At 45.9% G+C, this 22,304-nt stretch overlaps 2 protein-coding genes across 3 annotated transcripts in view; one reads left to right on the forward strand and one right to left on the reverse strand.

The window, feature by feature from the left end:
• ARSG (arylsulfatase G) overlaps window positions 1–2,382 on the forward strand; it is a 109,080-nt gene extending 106,698 nt beyond the window's left edge. Inside the window, exon 11 of the mRNA XM_044449510.1 lies at window positions 1,637–2,382. Coding sequence (XP_044305445.1) covers window positions 1,637–1,995 — 359 coding nt within the window. The 3' untranslated portion in view covers window positions 1,996–2,382. The remainder of the gene's footprint in view (window positions 1–1,636) is intronic.
• Window positions 2,383–3,085: 703 nt separating this feature from the next.
• Window positions 3,086–22,304, reverse strand: part of WIPI1 (WD repeat domain, phosphoinositide interacting 1) — a 43,122-nt gene continuing 23,903 nt past the window's right edge. The window contains exons 5-13 of one of the 2 annotated variants that reach the window (XM_044449517.1): window positions 18,507–18,604; window positions 17,789–17,881; window positions 16,665–16,735; window positions 15,676–15,783; window positions 13,837–14,001; window positions 12,560–12,667; window positions 10,652–10,773; window positions 7,890–7,990; window positions 3,418–3,612 (exon numbers count right to left, since the gene is read on the reverse strand). In XM_044449517.1, coding sequence (XP_044305452.1) covers window positions 3,565–3,612; window positions 7,890–7,990; window positions 10,652–10,773; window positions 12,560–12,667; window positions 13,837–14,001; window positions 15,676–15,783; window positions 16,665–16,735; window positions 17,789–17,881; window positions 18,507–18,604 — 914 coding nt within the window. In that variant the 3' untranslated portion in view covers window positions 3,418–3,564. Of the gene's footprint in view, window positions 3,613–7,889; window positions 7,991–10,651; window positions 10,774–12,559; window positions 12,668–13,836; window positions 14,002–15,675; window positions 15,784–16,664; window positions 16,736–17,788; window positions 17,882–18,506; window positions 18,605–22,304 lie in introns of both variants that reach the window. The other variant, XM_044449516.1, reaches the window with a different exon arrangement.

The following is a 22,304-nucleotide window of genomic DNA, read 5'->3' on the forward strand; positions in this document are numbered from 1 at the left end:
CGGGAGAGGCCCTTCCGTGAAAGAAATTAGGAGGGTAGGTACTCGGAAGAGGGCTTTCTCTGCGGTGGCGCCCAATCTATGGAATGCACTCCCCAGAGAGGTCCACCTGGTGCCGTCGTTATTTGCTTTTCGGCGCCAGGCAAAGACCTTTTTATTTAAACGTCATTTTAATTGTTAATATTATTTGCTTATTTTATCTGGCCAGGGCGGCTTATTTTATATTGTTAATTTGTTTTATATTTTGAATGTATTATATTTTAATTTTACATTGTGAGCCGCCCCGAGGCTTCAGCGAATGGGGCTGCATAGAAATGTTTTAAATAAATAAATAAAAATAAAATGTCATGGACAGAACATTTCATTCATGGGACCACCATACATCAGAGAGAAGTTGACAGCATATACAACCAGATTTTACGTTTGGAGTTTACCACTTGAAACTGTGAATTGGGGGCTCTCCTGATTGAATACTCCATTCAGAAATAGTTCAAGTGCGGAGGAAGCTAAATGACAGGGAGTGAGGAATCCATTTTCTAGATGCAGGCCGTTTTTGCAGGATGGTGAGCCGCTACTGTATTCTCAAGCAGTACAGCTAGAAGCAAAATTACCGCCTCCTCTCCTGGGTGTGAGAACAAAGCCAATGGACATTCATTTAGAGCATTTTTCCTGCCAAAGTTTAACATAGGAATCCACTATTGCACATTAGCTATTGATATTCCTGTTCTTCAGTGATCTTTAGCCTTTTCTGTAGTAGATGCATCCTGCAGAACTAGATTCTTGTAACATTTGGGGAATAAAAAAGTCCAGTGATCATTCAAAGAATTTTTCATAATCTACTTTCTGCTTTCATTCTGCAGCTACTTGGAACTGTGCCCAAGGATTGCTGGCACAAGTCGATAGCAATACACTTCCATTAAGGGTCTCTTCATTAGGTTACCTGTCAGGGCCAGGCATACGCATTCCATGCATCTAAGCCTCATAGGTAATATCTTTGAGCTGAACCTATAATGCTCACAGCTGAGAATACCCTTGAGAATCATAGGCTTACCATCTGCAGCACTAGTTCTATCAGTACCAGGTTCTCCTGCCCCGATCTTGCTTATTTTGCTAGCGACCTCTGCCGTATTTCTCAGTTTTGCAGTAAGACAAGGAGCAGAAGAAGCTCAAATCATTATGCAGGCTGAACTGATGATATATAGCAGGGGTGGCCAGACTTGCTCCATGGAAGAGCCACATACCATAAATGTCAGATGTTGAAGCAGCACAAATGGGCTTCTGCAACTGTGAGTGGAAAGCCACAAAATAAACTTAAAAAGCTGCATGTGGCTCACAAGCCTCAGTTGGCCACCTGATAAGCAGTGAAGTTTTCCTGCAAATATTTCATTTGATAGAATTTCAGGCAACCAGTTATACCTGTGAATTGGTCAGCTCTTTTCTTTTGTTTTTCTAATAATGGGCATGTGCTTCACTCTCCTTCACTAAAATTCATGAAATTAAAGTGCTTACCTTTGCCTAATTGATACTCACACTATCCAATTGGTCTCAAAAAATTCTTTGCAATGGTGTGGATGTTGCAAGGACACCTAAGTGGCAGAAGGCAGCGACCTGGGATCTTGTGTGCTGCATCTCTTTTCAGGTGGTGCCAAGGCCTGTGATGGCAGCATTGGGCAGGAGCAGCATCACCAGCCGCCCCTCATTTTCAACTTAGGGCATGATCTTCAAGAGGGGAAGCCCCTGGACGTCCATGCTGCTGAATACCAAGCTGTGTTGCCAGCAGTAAGAGAGGCTCTTGTGGGCATTCATCAAGATATTGCGACTGACAACATATCTGTGGCAGATTACTCTCATGATCCAGATGTGACACCCTGCTGCAACCCACAACACTTGGTCTGCAGATGCCAACTGGCTTATTTCAACTCATCTTCGGGGGGAAAAAGATACCAGACTGATACGGGGGATGCCAGTTCAGGAACCAGTAACGCCATTTCCCCTTGAAGTGAGAAAGACTCAAAGACACAAGTGGACAATACAGTACATGTATTAGTGGTTTAATCAAGTATTTTGTGATGTGCTGCTGCTGTTGAAAGGCAGACTCCTCTAAAGCAGGCCTGGTTACACGTCTGACTTGTGTATGGCATCTACTTTGTTCTTTCATGGAATCTTGAAAGCCACCAACCGGAGCCCGGTACAAAACTCATGGCATTAGAGAGTTCTTTTGAGAACTGAATGGAGCGCACAGTCCTTCTACACAAAGACCTGCTGCTGATTACCTAAGTTTTCTTCATTTTAATGCACAATTTAGAATGCTGATGAGGAAGAAATTATTGTGCCTGTTATTAAACATTTGGAAATCAGAAATAAATTCCGATCTACTTCAGAGCACCCAGCGATCTAGCAGCAAACTGTGATCTTGCTAACTCGCTCACTACCCTTGCTGTAAGTAAATGCTGAATTTGGGGCTGTTTCCACCCGTTCTTTTTATTTCAAACTAGATTACTAAAATGGTCCAAAGGCTTAAGGCAGATGAAGCTGTAATCCCTGCTTTTCAAAAATACAGTGAAACATGCAACATCTGGACACTGTGAAGTTAAATATCGGAGAGAGAAAGAACAAAGCACAGGGTTGCCAGTTTTAATAGCCATGCATGCATCTTGTAAGGTCTAGTTGTGGCCCAGGCAGCACAAGGAAAGTTTGGGGTGACTTTAAAGCCAGTCTTAGGCAGCTAAAGTCACTAAAAGATCTGGTAGAGTCAGCTGACCAAGGCTGGAAAATTGAGACAGTTGCTATGTTTCACATACCAACATGAATTCTTATGTCTTTCAGTACGCTAAGCCTGTGCATTGCTATCTGCAGTCATCATGGTCCATAATCTGTTAGAAAAATGTGACTCCAGCAGCAGCTGCTCCCGGAGCAAGGTTTGTGTCTGATCCTTTGCAAAATGTATCTGGGGCAAAGGAAGTGAGCTGGCATGGTGCAGGTGAAAGAATAAGGATTCCATGTGCACCCGCAGCCATTCAGTTTACAGACCTTAAGGCCGATTTTTAGGGTGCAATTCAAAGCAAGAAAGATGGAGGACACCTGCCACTGACTTCATGATGACTTTATTGATAGGTATTCCAGCAGAGCGCCCACAGCATATGCTGGGGTTCTGGGTCCCCCCCCCCCATAGATCACTGCAAAAATATTCTGCATGGGTAAAATATTATGCATACAACATACAAAGACATTGATCAATAGACTTCTGTAAGTACATTTATACATGATATAAGTTAGAAAAGGGCAGGCTTGTGTATAAAATTTAAATTCATTAGGGTAACAGTTGCATCATGGTTCTTGAGTATAGAGCAACGTAAATATACAGTACATGGATACCAAACTTACATAGCACTTTTAAGAAAGCACACACAAATGGCCAGAAAGAACTGGCTAGGAATGAACATACTGTGTTAAAAGGACTGGAGCACCTCAGGGTTCCCCCCAAATTGTGGGTTCTTCTACATTCCCCTTTAGTTTTTTCAAAACTACCTCCCATCCGCCGTTCTGTGCTCTGCTGTTTGCCACTCCTCATGAACTCTTCACTTTGTTCGTCTGGATTCCACGGCATAAGATTATCTACCAAAATCAAAACAGAAGGGCCTTACTTTTCCCAGCAACGTGCAGACTTTGCGTGCATGCAGAGGAAGCAGCAGGGAAACAAATGTCATGCAACTGCTTTGCTTTCCGCAATACCTCTGGATCTGTGTGGGTCATTTAATTCTTCCGTGCTTGCAGGAATCATCTGATTTAGGAATAAACTAGATCCAGTGTGTATCTGACATCTAATCCGAGATTCAAGCCTGAAAACGTATGCCTGGTTTAAGCAATGACTCAAACCATTGTTCTGTTTGTAAATAAAGTATGCACTTGAAGCCTCAGTTACTGAAATGCATGGAATTAAGTAAGGCAATCAAATTAGCAGACTGGCAGAAAACGCATCACAGTGGGGATCTGCTGATTTAAAAGATACTGTCAGAGTCTGCCAATTACAAAATAGAGTGCTAGTCATTAAAAATGTGTTGGGTGTAAGGCCAGTCTCTAGTGCACACAGGAGAAAGGTCTGCACAAAACCCTGAGGAGACAGTCATCCCACCTGTTTTGATATTTTTATTTAAGTTCTACAGATTTCAGTGCTCTTTCACAACTGTGAGATCCCCTTTGGTCCTGTCAGCCTTCTGTGTTTGCAGTATCAACCGCTTACACTATAATGAAGACCCACCTGTCTTGCACATCAGCAGCAGGACACGGTATCAATCCTACCAGCTCTACATGACAGCATGACAACCACTGGCCATGCCTTCTGCCTCCCATTTAGACATCGTCCTTCCAGATGCAGAAATGAGGTGGCTAGCAGTGGGTGGCAGCTAGGAGGGCTTGGCCAGGTTCCACACTGATCAGCATCAAGAATATAGGGAGCTTTCCCACAAGCGAAAAGTATAGATACGATCACCTGGGGTGAAGTGTCACTTTGCTGTAAGCATCTCTCAGGAGAGACCTGCGGTGCACAAATACATCATGGGAATTGCACCTCCATGATTGCCAGTTTCCTGGACAACACCATACAGATGAAAGGATTTGAGAAATCAGGTTCTCTTGACTATATCCACCACCTCCAGTAAGCATGGAGTGGAAGGAGAGAGATGGAGTGCTCAACAGAGTCAAGGCTGCAGCAGGGCCTAAGGCTCAAATTTTGCCAGGTATTAAGAGCCCTCATTTATGTGCCAGAGAATGATATACCACATATCTAAGATGATCCGTGTTCATTCAGGGTTAGATTCAACTTTCTTATTGCATCTGTGGAATGGATACCACTAGTGGAACCGGTCTCCCCCAACAGCCTTTCATGTGCCTCTGGAAGATTCCCCAACTCCAAGCAAATCTGGAGGCTATGCAGAGGGGGAGGCTGCAGTGGGGAGGAGAGAATGTGGATATGGCTCCAACAGAGGTATCAATTCCACAGACACAACAAGGACGTTGGCTCCAACACATGGTCCGTCTTATTTCCACGCTGGATTCCCGTTTGTCTCCAGTGTTGTTCCTTTTAAATGACAATGAAAATGCATCCTATACCGAACTGGTATCCAAGTAAGAAAACTGCTCAGAGGTGGGCTTTCATTCTGCAAAGATGCAGCCTTTAAAAAGCTATTTTAATGTCAGTATATCAGTCATTTAAAGAACCTGATGCTTGCCCCAATACTCTTGAAGAGGCCATTTTCCTGTTAAGAAGGTGCTTTCTCACCAGTCTAAAGAGTTTGACAACATAATAAGAAGGATGCATAAAGTGACCCCCCCCTCCCCAAATACACACACACACACACACACACACACACACACACACACACACACACACTATTGGAAGGTCAGTAACTGCTATCATGGAGCTGGGCTGGCCAAATTGTAGGTCAATGATATGTAGAGGACAACACCTCCCATCATCTCTTACCAATGGCTGTGATGGGAACTGCAGTTCAACATTTGGAGGACCACAAAAGGCTTAGCCTTGTTCCAAAGGGATGGCAAGTACTAAGGAATCACAATTCATCCTTTCCTATCACAGCAACCAAATGTAAAATTAAACCCAAGTGCAGCAGCTTCTTGGAACCCTGAACCCGGTCAACTCAAGAATCATGGATGCTTTTGTAACTACTTGTATAACTACTGTAACAAGCCTGCAGCCAAATCACCAAACGCAGCACACTTAATTACAGTACTCTTCCTTTATTTCTTATTCCTAATACTGCCTAATCCAAGTGTTGCCATGCTTGATTACCATTGGAAAAAATCCAATAATTTCTAATTCCAGTAATCTCTAATTCCTTCAAAGGGCAGCAGACTAGGAATCTTGTACTAACCTAGCCAGCAGGAAGCATCTAGCTCTGGGTTCCACTCGGGCTTTGGCTCAGTCCATACAGTTACCGAGAAATGCCCAAACTAAGCCTGTTCTGTCCCCAGTCAGAATCAAGCACTTGTCTGACCCTCAGGAGCAAATACTGATCGCTCATCCTCCTCTTAGTCAGGAGAGACATGGCACATTTGCACCTGCCCTTCCTCCACAACCCCTTACAGCCCATGTACCCCACAGGAAGGGCACTCCCCAACAGAGCTCCTACCACAACTGATCCAAAGGCAGAGCACAGCTATTCCACCTTTCCCACAATGAATCATTTAGTGGTAAGAACAAAAGATGGCAGCAGGAAAGTGAAAAACAACACCTGAAGCCCTCCTGAACTATGCTTGAGGCAGGGCCATTATTTACTATACAAGCCATGTCTGGAAACGTGTGGGAAGAGAAATGGGCGAGAGCTAGCCTTTCTCTCAGCCTGAGCCAGGAAAGGCAGCAGAGAAAGCCTCACAGAGAGCAGCGCAGGGCTGTCTTGGCTGGTTCCCCAAGCTTTAAGGGCCCAGGATGACTTGGTGGTGGTGGTAGAAGAAGGAAGGAAGCAGTAACAGAAGCCAAGCAGGGCTGCGTGGCAGGGCAGGGCGACACCTTGCCATACCATCAAGATGGAGCAGTCACACAGGGAAGTCCTTTGCATCTGGAGCCATTCCAGGAGCGCAAAGCCATGCAAATAGGAAGGAATTCCTTGGGCTAACCACATGGCCGCCTTCTCCCTGTCCTAGTTTCCAATTCTAGAATGGTTATTTCCACATGATCACTCTCCCTCTTGGGCCTTATTGGGGCCCAACTTTCTGGTATAATTAACTAGCTCTGGTAACATAATGCACCCCATGTTAGCATAGAAAAACAGAGAGCTTGGAGAACAGTAAATACACAGCACTGATTAGACACTGCAAGGTTACACATCCATTACAGAGAGGGAAAACACTACCCAACATAAAGGAATGTCCTTAAAAAATACTTCCAGAAGCACTTCAAGGCAGTTCTTTAAAACAAATCCTAGCCAAGGTTTTTTCCTGTACCACCACTATCCATGCCTATATTGACCCTGCACGGGAACAGGTCTGGTGAGCAGGGTCAGTAATGCTGGGGGAACTGGCTAGGACTGCTGCTCTCTCTTTCTGCGCCCTCTGGCCACCAGCCCTTGGTTGGACCTGCCCCATGAGCCAAGGGCAGCAGACAAAGCCCCTCTGCCCTAACCCCAGCGCTGCCCACGTGCTCCCTCAACTGACACTCCCTGCGTCCTCTCCGCCACTCGCCCCTGCCCCATCCTATGCCAGTCCACACCTCCCCAGTCCTGCTGCTCCACGGTGGCTCACACAAGGCTAGCGCAAAGCCCCCTCCCCCCCACGCAAGGATGAAACGGCTACCAGGAAAAGGGCAGTGAGGGGCAGGGGTTGCTGTGAGAAACTAGGCAGGCCAACCCTGTACGGCGGAGCCTCAAGGGAGGCCTGGGGCCTACAAAAATCTGTGTCAGCTTCAGCCCTTGTGTCCAGGGCAATTTAATCGGAACACTCCAAGGCTCCAAATGTCAAGGGAACCAGCAAGATGCCTTGAAAGCTGCTCTTGGTGATATTTGGAGAGTTTTTTCTCAGCTCAGAAGCAGAGCTGAAACTGCAGATGCAGAAATCAAGACATGCATTTTGGATCTCTGCTTCTTTGGGGAAGCCAATAGGTTTATGGGGGCATCTGCAGCATTAGTGCACTTTGACAGGCATGGCTAAGAGAACAATATAAATATTATCCATTTCTTTAAAAGACAGATTTGTATAAACTTTGCTCCCTAAGCCCTTCTCCCACGGTGGCAGCTGTCTACCCAGTCCCAAGACTACACACAATCAGTTGCCATGGGCTACAGGAAGGATAGGAAGGGACAGCCCTTCAAGGAGTAGAGGATAACACTTTCTTCTGAGCAGGAGGGCCATAGTGCGGCTTAAGTGCTCCTAATGCTCACAGGAGGAAATTCAGTTTCATCGTCCAGACGCACAGGCCCTGTGGCAAATTCATGCTCGGGTATAATCTCTCCTCGAAGGGCTCCCCCATCTTCAGAGTAACCTGCAAAAGCAGCAACAACAGAATTACCAAAATGCTTTAGATAAATACAGGAGAGGCCGAGAATTGCCCAAGGTGGGCATGCAGGCTCACCATTCGAGTGCATTTTTTCCCTCTCGAGCATGTGGGAAAACGGGAGAAGTGGGAGGAGGATGTGCCAGCACTGCAAACACTAGGCTAGGAAAAAGCAGGACTTAGTAGACTTAAGTCGATGAACTTCAGACTCTCCACAATGACTCAAACATGCAGAGTTTAATGAGCACTTGTCCGAGGTAAGAAATGCATCGTAATGTCTTTGCATACAAGAGATGCAGAAAGAAACTTACAAGGCTAGTGGACGATATTGAGGATTCACCTCCCTGGAAATCCTGTCACTCAGATGAGCAGCACTGGCCGCTTCAGGAGAAATGTGTTGTCTCTTAGACCGCAGGTTGGACTTAACATGCGGAGCATCTGAGGTTAGCGATGCATTGCATTTGCTCTCACCCGTCTTCTAAGAAGCTCAGACTGGTGCATGTGGGTGGCATCTCATCTGATCCCTAAAAGGTACTTTGGGCCTGGCAACACTGACTTGCCCCCGGCCAGCCACTGAGTTACAGAGTCAAGCAGGAATTCAGAAAGTGGTCTGGATTCCAGTCTAGCTTCTGAGACCCTGGATCCCCAGCCTGCGCCACGATGTACCTGCAAAAGGGATTTGTGGAACTGGCCAGGCTAGTTCTTCACAGTTGTACTTGCTGCCTACTTAGAAGCTCAGGCAGAACCGCCCAAGGTGCCATGGATGCGCATGGGCCATAGCACAGTCTCACTGGACTCAACTGGTGGCACATTTGCTCAGAAAAGGTTGGTTGCCCACAGCACCACACTAACCAGTAAGGTGCCACTCAAGTCTCAGAAGGAACTCTTGCATCCTTAAGGAAGTCTCCCTCACCAAGGGTTAGTAACTGCTATTTTGGTAAAGTCACTGAACAGTAATGAACCACATTTATAGAAAGAATTGAGTGGGTAGCATGAGCTATTCTCATACTGCAGACAAAGATGCTTACAATTCTGTGTATTGCCGGACTGACATATCCATGAGCTTGGTGCACACCTTGAACTGTGCCAGGGGTAAGCATGGCCCTCAGAGGCCTCCAGTGTCCTCTGGGAGCACAAAGGTTGCCCACCTCTGTTTTATGGGATAATTTGCACATCTAGGTCCATCATTTAAGGAGTGCAACACCAAGTGACTTGCACATGTTCATGGGCTATTGCAGATTAAACACCAAAGGTAGAACTTTCAAAAATACATCCGACATGAAGGATGCCAAGGGAATCAGCTCACATATTCAGGTGCCAGTCCTTGCTGTGACATCCAGAAATCTGTGGTATGGCCTGCTCAGCTGTCACCACAAGCAAACTATAGTCTGCCTCAGCCAGAAACCGAGAGGGAAGGTGGGCCTGTGAGCAAAGGAGGAGAGGGAAGGGAAATGCAAGCGCCTGAGCCATTGTTCTGAAAGGCCAACTCAGGTTTGGGTTTTACACCTGAGCACTGCTTTTGATGTCTGCAAGGCTTTGTGTGTTCCACAGCTAATGCTGATTGAACCCAGAGATAAAAACTGAGAACGTCTCTTTGGGCAAGGCTCAGGGAAAGAATAGTTAAGGGAAAAATTTAAAAAATGGCAATTAGGGAGATAAAACAAAGATGGGAGACATGCATGAATCCACAGGGAAAAACTCTTGCAAAGACAAGGCAGGCACTGATTGGGGAGCATGACAACAACCGTGGACATTAGAAACCGGTCTAGGATCATCAAAGCACGGTGCATCTTCAAAGTGGCTGAGCTCTGATAATTAATTACACTTGGTCATAACCAGAGGGCAAGTTTGTTTTACTCATGGGACATGAGAAGTAGTTGTGGACTGACCTCAAAAGGACAGGCTAAGCTGCATAGTTCTCTGGTTCCAGCAACGCAGGCTGCCCTCATCCAGTGAATGCTACCCGTGGGCATTGGGGCTGGGCTGTAGGAAAGTGCTGTAGGGAGCTGCACCTTAATCTCCGAGAGCTGCACAAGCACCAGGAACCCCTGGGCTAAGACACTCCCCACAAGACCATGCACGGGCATCGCAAAAGAGGATGTCCGAAAGGCATTACTGCAATGCTGTGGCTGGTTCCAGGGCTGTGTGCTATCCATGTGCACACAAAGAAAGACCTCCTCCAAGTTCATGTAAATGCTCATTTTCTGGAGACCAAGATTCTTAGGACACTCAGTTCTGTGGCACATGCCATTCATTTCCTTCATGTCTGCAGAAGCACTCAGTCTTGATGATTTTCTATCATGAGATGCCCACGGCTTGTCCTTGTTACTGTACTATCTAGTGCAACAGTTTCTGCTTGGGTTCTCACAAAAGTCACCAAAATGTGCGGACTGCTTCAGCATCTTTTGTTTGTGGCCATCTAAAATGCAGCTCAGGGAAATACCTGGTCTTCAGAATAACCCCACATCCCACAGTTCCAGATGTACATCAGTTAAAAGACATCACAACACACGTTTGCTCAAAAGTATCAAGGCTGCTGTGCAGAAGACTCCTCATTTGGAGGTATCTAGCTGTGCACAAATCTGATCTGACCTGCAGCTTTCAGTAGCAAAGGTAACAGTGAACGAAGCGAGTCAATCCAGTCCTCACCTGGCATCATGGAAGGCGAAGGCACCGAGCTTTGCTTGGCTACAGTTGCAGCGTAGGTCTGAGCCGCAGGAGGCCGGAGATCATTTTCTTTGTTCTCTTCTGTCTTTCCCAAGTCAAGCAAGCTAATTGCACATGAGGCCAGAAAAGGATGAAAAAGGAATTAAAACGAAACACTGTCCCCAGTCCACATCTAGCGTGGCAAAGTACAAGCAGGTTCCCTGTGCTGGGTCATGGACTGTCACCCTGACCAGTGGACACGGGGGCCTGGGCCATTTCTGAGCCTTTCGTTGGCCAACACAGAAGCCAAACCGGGCACAGCGATGCTGATGGCCCAGCCTCCCCAAGCCTGACATTGGTCTGCAGAGGACAGGGAGGCCCCACACTGGAGCAGTGTTGCTGCAGAGGTGAGACGGGGCAAGCAAACGGAAACCTCCCCAGGCCCTCTGGCCACTTGAACAAAATCTCTTGCTGGTACACCTACCCTAGTCTTGGAGCCCCACTAGTTTCTCTTTAACCACACTCACTGAGTACCTTCTCCCACCTTTGTCCAACTCTTCATTTTTAAATCATCAGCCGAAGAGAGAAAGCGGTATTATATGGTACAGAAAAGTACTACAGAGCATGTCCAGAGTGCCTATGATTTCCCACTGAGCAATTTCAGCCTACCTCCACGCTAGAGTAAGGAACAGGGCTTCCTTTCAGTGCAAAGGGAAGGTTTTTGCTCCCTCTGACACCCTGCTCTTTTGATTTTCTGAAAAACCAGCTAACAGTAGAGGCAGCAGTGGCTGATTACACACAGACTTCATTAAGCTGTAGCTGGGAGCAACCATCTCCCTTCCTCTCTATCTGAAGCAGAGGACACAGCCATTATTTTGAACAAGAGGTTGCTCAAGCAAGATTATAAGCTTTAGAGGAGGCTAGAAAAGCAGGGGAGTGCTGGTGTTGCCTGAATTAAATGGGCATTGCAAAAGAGAGCCACTCAAGGCAGACTGGTAGAGCAATTTAAACATGCATTATAAACTGACAGCCAAAATAATTCCTAGGTGGGTGGATTAGAGCCCACTAGCATTGCCAACAGACTGAGAGAAATGCATTTACTGTCACCTCTAAGTGCCACTCAAATCAAGCATGCAAGCACATGCTTGATGAGGTCTGCACATAACCTAACCCATGGTCTATTTAACCCATGTTATTACTGAAGTCTGGATTGCCATGCTGCAAAACTGGTTGCACTCACAGTAAACTATGATTTACTGAAAACAAACAACCCAAAAAAAGATCCCAAGGCTGCTGGATTGAGAACTTTCGGTTGTTCAAACTGTTGGTGCGGGATCCATACAACATGAGAACCTATATTTAACCTTGAATATGAGTATAAGTTGCCACCAAATTATGGAATGTTCTAGAATGTGAATCATGCCTAACAAACCATAGTTTGTTAAAAAATCCACAGGTTATTTTCAAGTGTTGCTAATGGTTAACAAACCATGGTTTTGTTAGCATGGCTGGGTTAACACAACAGATTCACCTACAATTAAGTAACAACCCACAGATCAGTGTTCAAACCTTGAGTAAGGTTTGTTAGGTTGTATGAAACCCTATCTGGGCCACACAACCACCCCTGAGTTAGTGTTCTGTGTAAACCAGGTCACTGTTAAGTCTCAGAGGGGGTCATCCTGCACAAGTTTGGGAATTATGAAACATTTGGGATTTCTGCTATAAGGCAAGGCAGCACTGGAATTCTCAAACAGCTCAAGAAATAAAGCTATATGTACTTCCAGCCCCCTCCCACCCCACCCCACCCCACCCTAGAAAAGCTTCAGAGGACAATTTATTATACTCCCGTTTTCTGTACTAAAAATCTACCCCATTAAGTTTCCCACTAGTGCTGGTACAGTTGTATATTACCGGTGCTTCTTGATTAAAACACACTCCCCTCCATCTTGAGGGTCCAGGTTGTAGAGGTAAAGATGTCCGTCAGATGTTGTGACTAAGAGCCGAGGCAGCTTTTGGATCCTAACAAGAAATGCACAGGAGGGGGGCTGAAAGGAACTTCCAGGGGGTTCATTCAGTTGGGGGTGGGGTGGGGGGTCATTCATCTTAGGCTGCCATAACTTTTGTTTTGTTTGGCCAGAGTACTGGGAGGTATGTAAGAGTAAACATTATCTGTACCTGCCTGTAGGCTCTTTGCCTGTACAGCTGCAAGAAGAAAGGCAACTGCTGAGGTGAGGGAGCCCAAAAGCCAAGTCCTGAGGCACATGCCATCATTCGGGCAGTGGGCAGGGCCACAACGCATGTTTATACTCAGGAGGAGGCATGGGCTGCACTTTTGCAGAATATTTCATCCATTCACATAATGAATTCATTTACAGCATTGAAACAGGAAAACAATAATTAACTGTGAAGGGTACTCTTGACTGAGTTGGAAACACCACCTGCAGGAGGACCAAAACCTCTTCTGGAAACTAACCGAGCTGCAGCAAGGATTGCTCTGGAGCAAATCTGAAGTCAGCCAGAAAGTCATAAGGGTTAACAAAGCACTGCACAGCTAAGGCCTCCAAGGGTTAAGACTGCTCTGGAATGACCAGAAGGCCAAGATGATAACAAGGAAGCCAGAGTGTGTAGAGAAGAGCACACTACATTCTGGAAGCTGGCTAAACGATAAAGGGGCATGAAAGAAAAGTTGCATGGTGCCCTGGGAGAGGCTCAAAGGGCAGCCTGGACCCATGGAACAGAGGTTCTCCATACCCTTTCTACTGTTTTGGTGTCAGGAATAGGGAATTCTGAATCTACTACCAGGTAGAGGCCAACCACTAGAAAGAGAGAACAGCAATCCATCCACTACCTTTTCTGTACTAGATCTGGCCGATCCATCCCCCTCAGATGGAGCTCATTAAGTCAAGCAGCCACAGACTGAAATCTTTTATTGCCCATCTTTTTTTGCAGATTTCCTGACTAGGAAAAAGTTGTCCAATGTATGAGTTATAAGAACAGTGATATGAATCATTTAAAACAACTGCCTTGCCATGAAGTCAAGTGAGAACCAAGGAACTTTGGCACTAAATGAAGCCAGGGTGCATATAACGCAGCAGAGAAGTGATTCTGTCTTGTGCTGCTTAACGAAACATTTCTGCAAGCAGAAGGAGCTCCTGCTCTGTCCACCATTACAGCCACTGTTTACATACGTGGAGAGCGCACAGATGTTCCTTGGTCCAGAAATGTTCAAGCGCACGGTGGCAAAGGCCCGGTCCTGGATCATCATGCCTGACACTTGAGAAGGGAGGTAGTTGGTAGCAGCCATGAACATCCTGCCCATGTAGCCGCTCCAGGATGGGGGTTCTTCAGGCCGGCTAGGAGAGACAAAGCAGAAGTTACTACACTTCCTTGTCTAGCTGCTACAATAAGGAGCAGCACTGTATCAGCAATGCAGTCCTCGGCCCCAAAACCTAAATGCACACAACTTTCCTGACCCCTTTAATGCCTGCCTCTTTATGCTGCTTTCCCTTTCGAGTCTTCTTCACTGCTAATATCACACCATAAGCAGCTTGGGGCAGGGGAATTTTTCTAAAATGTATCAAAGGCCCAAAACAGCAGGCCCGAAATTGATGTGCAAGTAAGATTTATATCAGTTATCTAATGTGCGTGCGTGTGCGTGCATGTGTCTCAGAAGTTTCTTCCGATAAGGCCCACAGGCACAATTCACCTTGCCTTATCTGACCTGTCTGCTCCAGCATGGAGGAGAATAGCTTGGCAAGACTATTATAGGCTATCATACGTCTTCATGATAAATGGGCCCAACTGTCGTATGCAGAGGTGTGACTGGAATGACCCATCAGACATGCCCTGTGCAGTGCAAACCATTTCACAAAAAGCCATTATGGAAGCACCTTCTCACTAAACTTTAATGGATTGCAAAGACAACGGGGTAAGCAAGATAGTGCTCTAACTTGAAATCTAATTCAGGACAAACAGAACCTGAACAGTGAGAGGAAATTACTTCCCAAGACTTGTGCCTATGTTACAAATTGGGAGCATTCATCCCAGCCTACTAATGAGGATGCCCACTATTGTATTAAAGGCACATTTGCCTCCAGCGGCTGCTTAGCAGGCAGCTGCGAGTTACCTAGAAGCAAATGCCATGCTGCAGCCAAGTGGCACAGGGAAAAACACAACCTAGCCAAAGGGTCATGACGCATACATGTGGCCAGAGGTGGCTGGATATGCTAGTAGCAGGAACCAGCCACAGAAGCTGGGCATAGCGAAGACCGAAGGCAGGACCAGCCACAAACTCTGCAGGCGTATGGTTACAGCTGAGCCGTAACCCAGCCATCTCTTCAGCAGAGGAGACTGAAAGGACCTGGGTAACTGTCATGGCCAAGTGGTCGGGCTTGGCTAGACCACAGAATCCGTCTTGGGTCAACGGATGCTAGATCCATTTTTCTCTCCATTCTCAGTCCCAGTCCCAAGTTCCTGCTCTTTTTGGTTCTCCGACTGATCCTACAGCCACTACCCCTGTCCTGCCAGCACCATTCCTCACGGGAAGCGTATTACACAGCATGGCACTGCAGCTGCATCCAAGCTATGTGGGCTCACACTGCCGGCTGTACGCCTTGCAAAAGCCCCCCTTGCAGTCACTTGCTGGGAATGATCCAGTCAGAGCACAGCCATGCCCAGATCCCATACCCTGGGGCCAACTGGCAGTGCTGCCTTGTGTACGAGCCAAATCTTCCATTCTGCTTGAAGGTTTTCTGGGTCAGTGCCGAATCACACTGCCAAGTCAAAGCTGCAATGGACTCATCTAGGGAAACATCGCTACAGCAATTTAGGAGAGATGATGGAAAGCCTTCTGCTAAGCAAACCAGGGCTGCCTACAATCTTGCCTTATCTGCTGTGAGACGCTTCCCCCTGCCTAAAGAGAAAGGGAAGCCTCAGTAATCAACTACCTCAGTAACCTGCTGAGGAGGGACCTGGATGATGCAGATACGCTCCCCATGGCGGACACACACCACTCTCCCGATACCCACCTGTCTGTGAGATGTTCCAGCTTGAAGATGTGCACTGTCTCAGTGTTGCTTGATGCACACAAGAATTGTGAGTCCATGCTGAACACTAGGGAGCTGATGTTCACGTACCTAAGGCCCAGGAAAGAAAACAGGGTGGCTGCAGCTGGCACCAAACAAGAAAAGGTTAGCCCAAGCTAAGATGGCCTAAATTAAGGAGAGTGGGGAGATCTGCATGGGAGCACATCAATCAAATGAAGCCTGTAGCTAAGCATTCACTCCATCAGGCTTCTTCGTATCTTTGGCCTGAGCAAACAGCATGCAGGGCAATGGGCCATTATGGTTAAGGGGATGAGCTCTCAAGTCCACACTTCAAAATCTCAGCTCAGCCATGAATTGACTTGGGCAAGCCTGTCTTCCCTGAACTGGCTCCTGAATCATATTTGCCAAATGCTTCTGACATCAGAAAGACTTGTACAAATAGAGTGGTACTTGGACAGTTATGTGGAAATTACTTCTGCAATTTTCCTGGGGATGCAACTAGATTACAATTCCCTTGGTGCTTTAGGTTAAAAAGGAGGAATAAGGAAGTCCTCCTCCACCAACATCCTGCCAAAAACAGGTACAACATATCATTAACATCCACATACCAGAGTGGGGCAACTTGTGACCCCCCAGATGTGTTGGCACTACAACTCCCAGCATCCATCATTATTGGCTATGACTGACTGAAATTCTAGGCCAAAACAAGAGGGCTGCAAGTTGCCCAGACCTGCCTTATGCTGACACTGTCCCTATGAGACATGCCACCAGCAACTCCCATATGAAAAGAACCTTCCCCAGATACGTGCCATCCAGTGGCTGGGAAAGGAAGCAGAGGGGGCACCTGGGGGATCAGTGTGTGGTTCGCAGCAGTCACATTGGCTCGAAGCACATTCAGTGCCTACAACCCACCCAATCAAAGATTTCCTAGGAAAGGACCCAGGCCAGTGGTTTGTGAGCATCAGACTGACCTCTTCACTCCTCTTCTGAATTCATAGAGCTTTTGTCCTTCAGGGATAGAGAACACACGAAAGACTGTTCCCTGAAGAAAAATATATAACACTAGAAGTCAGAAAAGTAGAAATCAGAACAAATGGGGACAGTAGTACTTTTCCCTGGTGATTTCACAGAAGAGTTAATAAGACCCGGCAATCAGACAGACAGCAGTACTGACAGACACATAACAGACCTGCAACATCATCAGCGCTAGCAGATAACGTTAGAGGAGGTGCCTGATCATAAATACTTTTCATTCTTCTTGCCTACCCTTTTTCTTGTGTGCCATGGCTTTTTAAGTGCAAGGCAAAGGGTATGAACTTTCATACTACGGGTCTTTATGAGATACTCTGGGAGTCTTCTGGGCTACACAGCCATTTAAAAATGCTTTAAATATAAGATCTGGGAGTAAACATACTTAAGATGAAACTGCATGTTCATTTAAGCTTGAAGCCTTGCTGCTCACTTGTAGCATGGAAGCAGATTGCACTGATTTGAACGGAACTCACTTCCAAGGAGAGATGCTTAGATCAAAAAGACACAGAAACTATTTCTAAGCATATTACTCCTGGCCATTTCCTGTGTTGCATATAGGGGATGGTTAATCCTTTGCCAGCTACCTCACAGAAATTAGCTTTTAATTCCTCCAAAGCCCCTTGAATTCCCCAAGCATTTCAAGTGAATGGGCTTGATAGTTAATCATCTCTCTCTCTCTCTCTCTCTCTCTCTCATACACACACACCATTTTATAACTGGTTTTCATACATATCTAACATCAAAACAACTCTGCTGCTTCATAATTTATAATAGGCTAGAAGATGACAAGAATTCATACTAACAGTTTTTTACATTCTCCAGATGAACCTTTTAAATATGCAGCACTGGAATACATTTCTCCATGCTGAGGGAAAGTCGAGGTGGCATAAAGCATAAAACAGAAAGAAATAAATGAAATTCTGGAGGCCTTTTCCTGGAGAAAAGGAAAATAATAACTTTGCCAACATATTGAAATGGAAATAATAACCCCTCTATTGCCCTGCACCCCTAGGAAAATCCAAGTACTACTTGTGATTCTCTCTGAGCCATTTTGCCTACTCACCTTTTCAGAAGCACTTGCTAGCTTTGATCCTGTGGAGTTGAAGGCTAGGGCAGCAAGGGGTCCATCATGGGCAGAAATTGAGCAGACATCTCTCTGTTAATGGGTGGGGGGATAAAATTAGTTTAAGAAGCCCAAAAATGTCTCAACCCATGGTTCAGAATTGTGTGGGCATGTGTCCACAGAAAAGCACTACCGCAGACCAAAACACGCACACACGCGCGTGCGCGCGCGCGCGCACACACACACACACACACGAACTTTCGATATTCTCCTAATTGGCCAAACATAACTTCCACTTTACTTTCTAGCAGCCCCTCATACAGAGGCAGCTTGGGAAGGGTGACATCAGCTATATTCTACCAGCATTTGCATTAAAAGGGTTTAGGAATGAGGAGACAACAGTCCCTTTAAAGAAGAGTCCTGCAATCTGGCTCTAGTCCTGCTCTTAGTCACAAAGAGGTTACATTTGTGCTTCTTCAGGTAGGCCTAAGAAAAATTCCTGCCCAGAACCCCGGAGAGTCATTCCCAATGCACCGTGGACAACACAGAACTGGATGTACTTGTTATCTGACTCCTAATTAAGCGGCTTCCTGCGTGCCTAAAACCGAGCAGGAGTTCAGCATGTGTTAATAAGTGGCAGGCTGTGTTGAAAGAGTTTTCACATGAAGTTGTCACTGAGTCTGTGACCCAGCTCATAATGAGCCACTTTTGCACTTACCAAATTGTTTCCGTCATATAACACAATCTCGCCGACAGTTGTGCTACCAGGGTATGCTAAGTAGGAATTGGAATGGTTGATAGAAAGTGCACATAAACCTAGCAAGGAGGAAAAAACAGCATGATCACACAGATGCTGAGCAGGCTGCTTAAGGGCAGCGGCATTAACATGGCTTCAACTGAGGAAGTGCAACCTGCACCATTTTGGCACTAGTCTGAGATGCCGGCTTCCAGCAGGAAATCCGTCAGACTCTGGTGACACCTACAGGTAAGTGAAGATTCAGCACCCGTCAGTGCTTTTGCCCTCACCCAGAATTCATAAGGCAAATTCTGTCCCAAAAAAGCATATTCCATTTTTCTCCTTTCACAAACTTACTAGCTCCTTGATATTACACACTTTAAAAAGAACACCCCATTTGGCAGAATGTCTGAGAGATGCCTCCTGAATTCTTTGGAGGCTGATATTATTATCTGATGCACAACATGCAAACTAAAAGGCAGGTGAGGACATTGGGGGCATTTTTGTTGCCATGTTGAAAAGAGCGTCATGATTTTCTTTGGACCTCTGAACCGCATGTCTGCTGCTGAAAAGCTTATTGCATGGGAGTCGTAGTCACATGGAGAGATGGTTACCTGTCCCGATCAAGCACGCAGTAAGAGCCAACACTACCACTTAGCTGGCCCTGCTTCTACAGATCTCTGAACAGCCACCTTGGGCTGGAATTGCTGGGCATATCACATCACCAGAAGAAACAGGCAAGAGTTTCTGTACACAGTTCCAACAACCATGCAGTAAGCTTTTAAGTGGAAACCATTTTGGTTTTCTAACACACTTTTAGACTTTTCTTTATTTTTATTGCACATTTTAGGTTGCTTTTAATCTTCAACATCCTCTTGTGTATCATTTTTCCAGAACTTTTCTAATTCAACAAGACAATGTGGGTTGAAATTAGGGTTGAATGAGAAGTAGGCCCCTCTTTCAAAGGTTCCTGTTTGATTCCCCTTCCTGAAAAAACAAAAGGAAACAAACTGAGCACTATACGCAGCCCAGCCTGCCACCTTTCTTTCTTCCAAATTAGACAAATTATTCTCCATTAGTCTAAATCACCGCACACAGTTGTTGAGAGGATACAAGTGCTAAGAAGGGAAAACAGAACTATGTATGTCACTCTGTGCTACTTAAGGAAGGACAGGAAGGAACTCAGGGGTGGGGAACATGAAGCTCTGTGGGACTACAACTCCCAGTAGCCAGCAGTTGGTGGTGAAGAGAGTTGCAGTTCTAACACACTGGAGGGGCCATATGTTCCCCTCGCCTAATGTACATAAAGAAATAAGGAGTCTCTCGGTGAGCTGCTGATATATATATAGAAACTGCAGATTCTGACCAGATATTTTTTTCCGATTTATATCCTGCCTTTTTCCTACAAAGGGCTCAAGGCAGCTTACATCATTTTCCTCCTCCATCTTCTCCCCACAACAACAACCCTGTGAGGTAGGTTGGGCTGAGAGTCTGTGACTGGCCCAAAGTCACCCAGTTGGCTCCATGGCCGAGTGGGGACTAGAACCCCAATCATCTGAGTCCCAGTCCCATGCTCTTAACCACTACACCACACTGGCTCTCTTTTTTTGGTCTAACTTCCAGCTGTGTTATCTAGGGCCTCAATTCAATTCCTTAGCCTACCTAACTACAGGGTAGATACCACACTCTTGGCTCCTTGCTGCATGTTTAGCTGGCTCGCAAGACAGTACACACATATATTTTCTCAGAACACCTATGCTCATGGCCTCCTTACCCTGGTTTCCTGGTCCCACAGACTTGCATGAATGGATGCATCAGCCGGTCCGCAAGACCAAGATCACTAGCACCCATGCCAACACAGAACAGAGCAAAGGGAATAATGTCAGGTCAGAGCCTGCTTGTGCGCAACTGTCACACTTGCAAGACTCGATGGGCCGGATGATTAGGGAAAGCAGAAGAGGTGAAGGGGAAAATAGGGGAACACAAACTGCCGCTCACCGGAACGGATCTCTGTAGTAGCCAAGTCAGATAACAACAATGAAAGAGTCAGGAAATAGCTTGAAAAGGAAGCTTGCAATCTGAGACAAAAAAAACCTCCGAAAGAATATTTTAGTAAAGGCTGTTTTCTATAACCAGTAGGAAAGATGACTTAGGATCTAGGGAATTCTGAAAATAAACAAAGCAAGTCAGCAGGATTGCAAGCCGGCTAGAAGAGTGGAAGGGTTAAGCAGGAGAAGAGGCTGTGAAGGGCCTGGGAAAGAATTCAGCTGGACACGGGTGATACAGTGAGAGCACAAGCGGCCCGAAAGCTGCAGCCCTGCCAAAAGAGAGCCCTCAAAGCTGAGGAGCTGCCCTCATCTGGCCTGTTATCAAGCTGTTTCCCAAAGGGCACTTTTCTTTTTAAACTGACTTTGCTGGCTGAATACCAGCATGACCCTTAGTCAAGTAGGACCATGCAGTCTCAAGGAGACGGAAATTTTCAGGGCAGCTCAAGAACAGTCACAAACTTGTCCACCAACCACTGAAGGGAGAACTCCTCTGCCCAGCTCCTCCATGTGTCCAGGCCACAGCCCTCAAAGCTCAGGGCAAGCCAAACCTAATATATATTAGTGGCTAGCCCAAGTCTTGAAAATCGGAGTGCTTGAGAATCAGCATGTCCTCCTGCGGAGTTGGCAGAGAGGATAGACAAAAAAGCTGAGCTACTTTTGAAAATAACTTGTTTTTTAATGAAATATATATATGTTAGATATTAACATGAAAAGGTTTTTCTCTGCTATGAATAGCTCTTGATATTGCTTGTTTACTGCATTTCTACATTGTAGATTTCCATTATTCACATGCATAAACATTTTTAAAGAACGTTCAGCTTATCTTAAAAGTAGCTATGACAACAAAAAATAGAGAAGTAGAGTCTCATGAAAAGTCTCCAAATTGAGTATCTTGAGGATTTAAAATCATAACCTCATATATCACTATTTTAAAAAAGAGCTTTCTTTGTTAAATTCACTTGCAAAGGTTTTCTTAACTCAATTTCTTCTTTAATGTTGAACAAAAAACCCACTTTAAGCCTCTGAATGATTAACATTGTTAGACATGTAATACAAGTTTTTATTACAACTCTTCTCCCCTTTTGAATTTTATCTTCATGGTATTACCACAATATAGCTCTCTTTCTCCCCTTCAGAGCCAAGATACTGCCTACTTAGGACTACGTTAATTAAAAATAACAAACAGTAGACTAATCATGATTCTCCCTTACCCCTAACTCACCAATTCAATGGCCCACAGCTCCTGGGCATGAAAAACATGCCTCAAGTGCAAGAAATGTGGCAGTCTAAAACAGAAAGCAAGCAGACTAGCCTTCTCCTTAGATAAACTTGGGGTGGGGGGTGAGAGAGAGAGGATGGGATGCTCTGCTTGCATTCCATACAGCTCCCTCAGGCTGAGCACCAGCCTGCAGCATCCTTGGATGGCTGCCAGTTCATGCAGGACCCATCACAGATACCATTGCCCTTTAAAAAAAAAAAAAAAAAGTATGAGCTTTGAGCACTGGCCAGCGTAAAGCCACGGGTATAGCTTCCCGTGAACCCCAGGCATCAAGCTGCTCTTGCAGATGCATTCTGTCTAGGATACTGTCAGCTGGTAAGCCACTAGAAGCATGGCCATTTGCTGCCTGCTGTGCCCCCATGGTGTCTGGGGTGCCGCCACAGTTGCTGCCAGGTTCCTACCTTCCTTGAGGCACCACGACTCTTGCAATGCTGCCCGGCCCTGCTGCAGCAC

Source organism: Varanus komodoensis, unplaced genomic scaffold (genome assembly GCF_004798865.1).
Source record: "Varanus komodoensis strain SLA01 unplaced genomic scaffold, ASM479886v1 scaffold59_1, whole genome shotgun sequence".
NCBI classification, from domain to species: domain Eukaryota; kingdom Metazoa; phylum Chordata; class Lepidosauria; order Squamata; family Varanidae; genus Varanus; species Varanus komodoensis.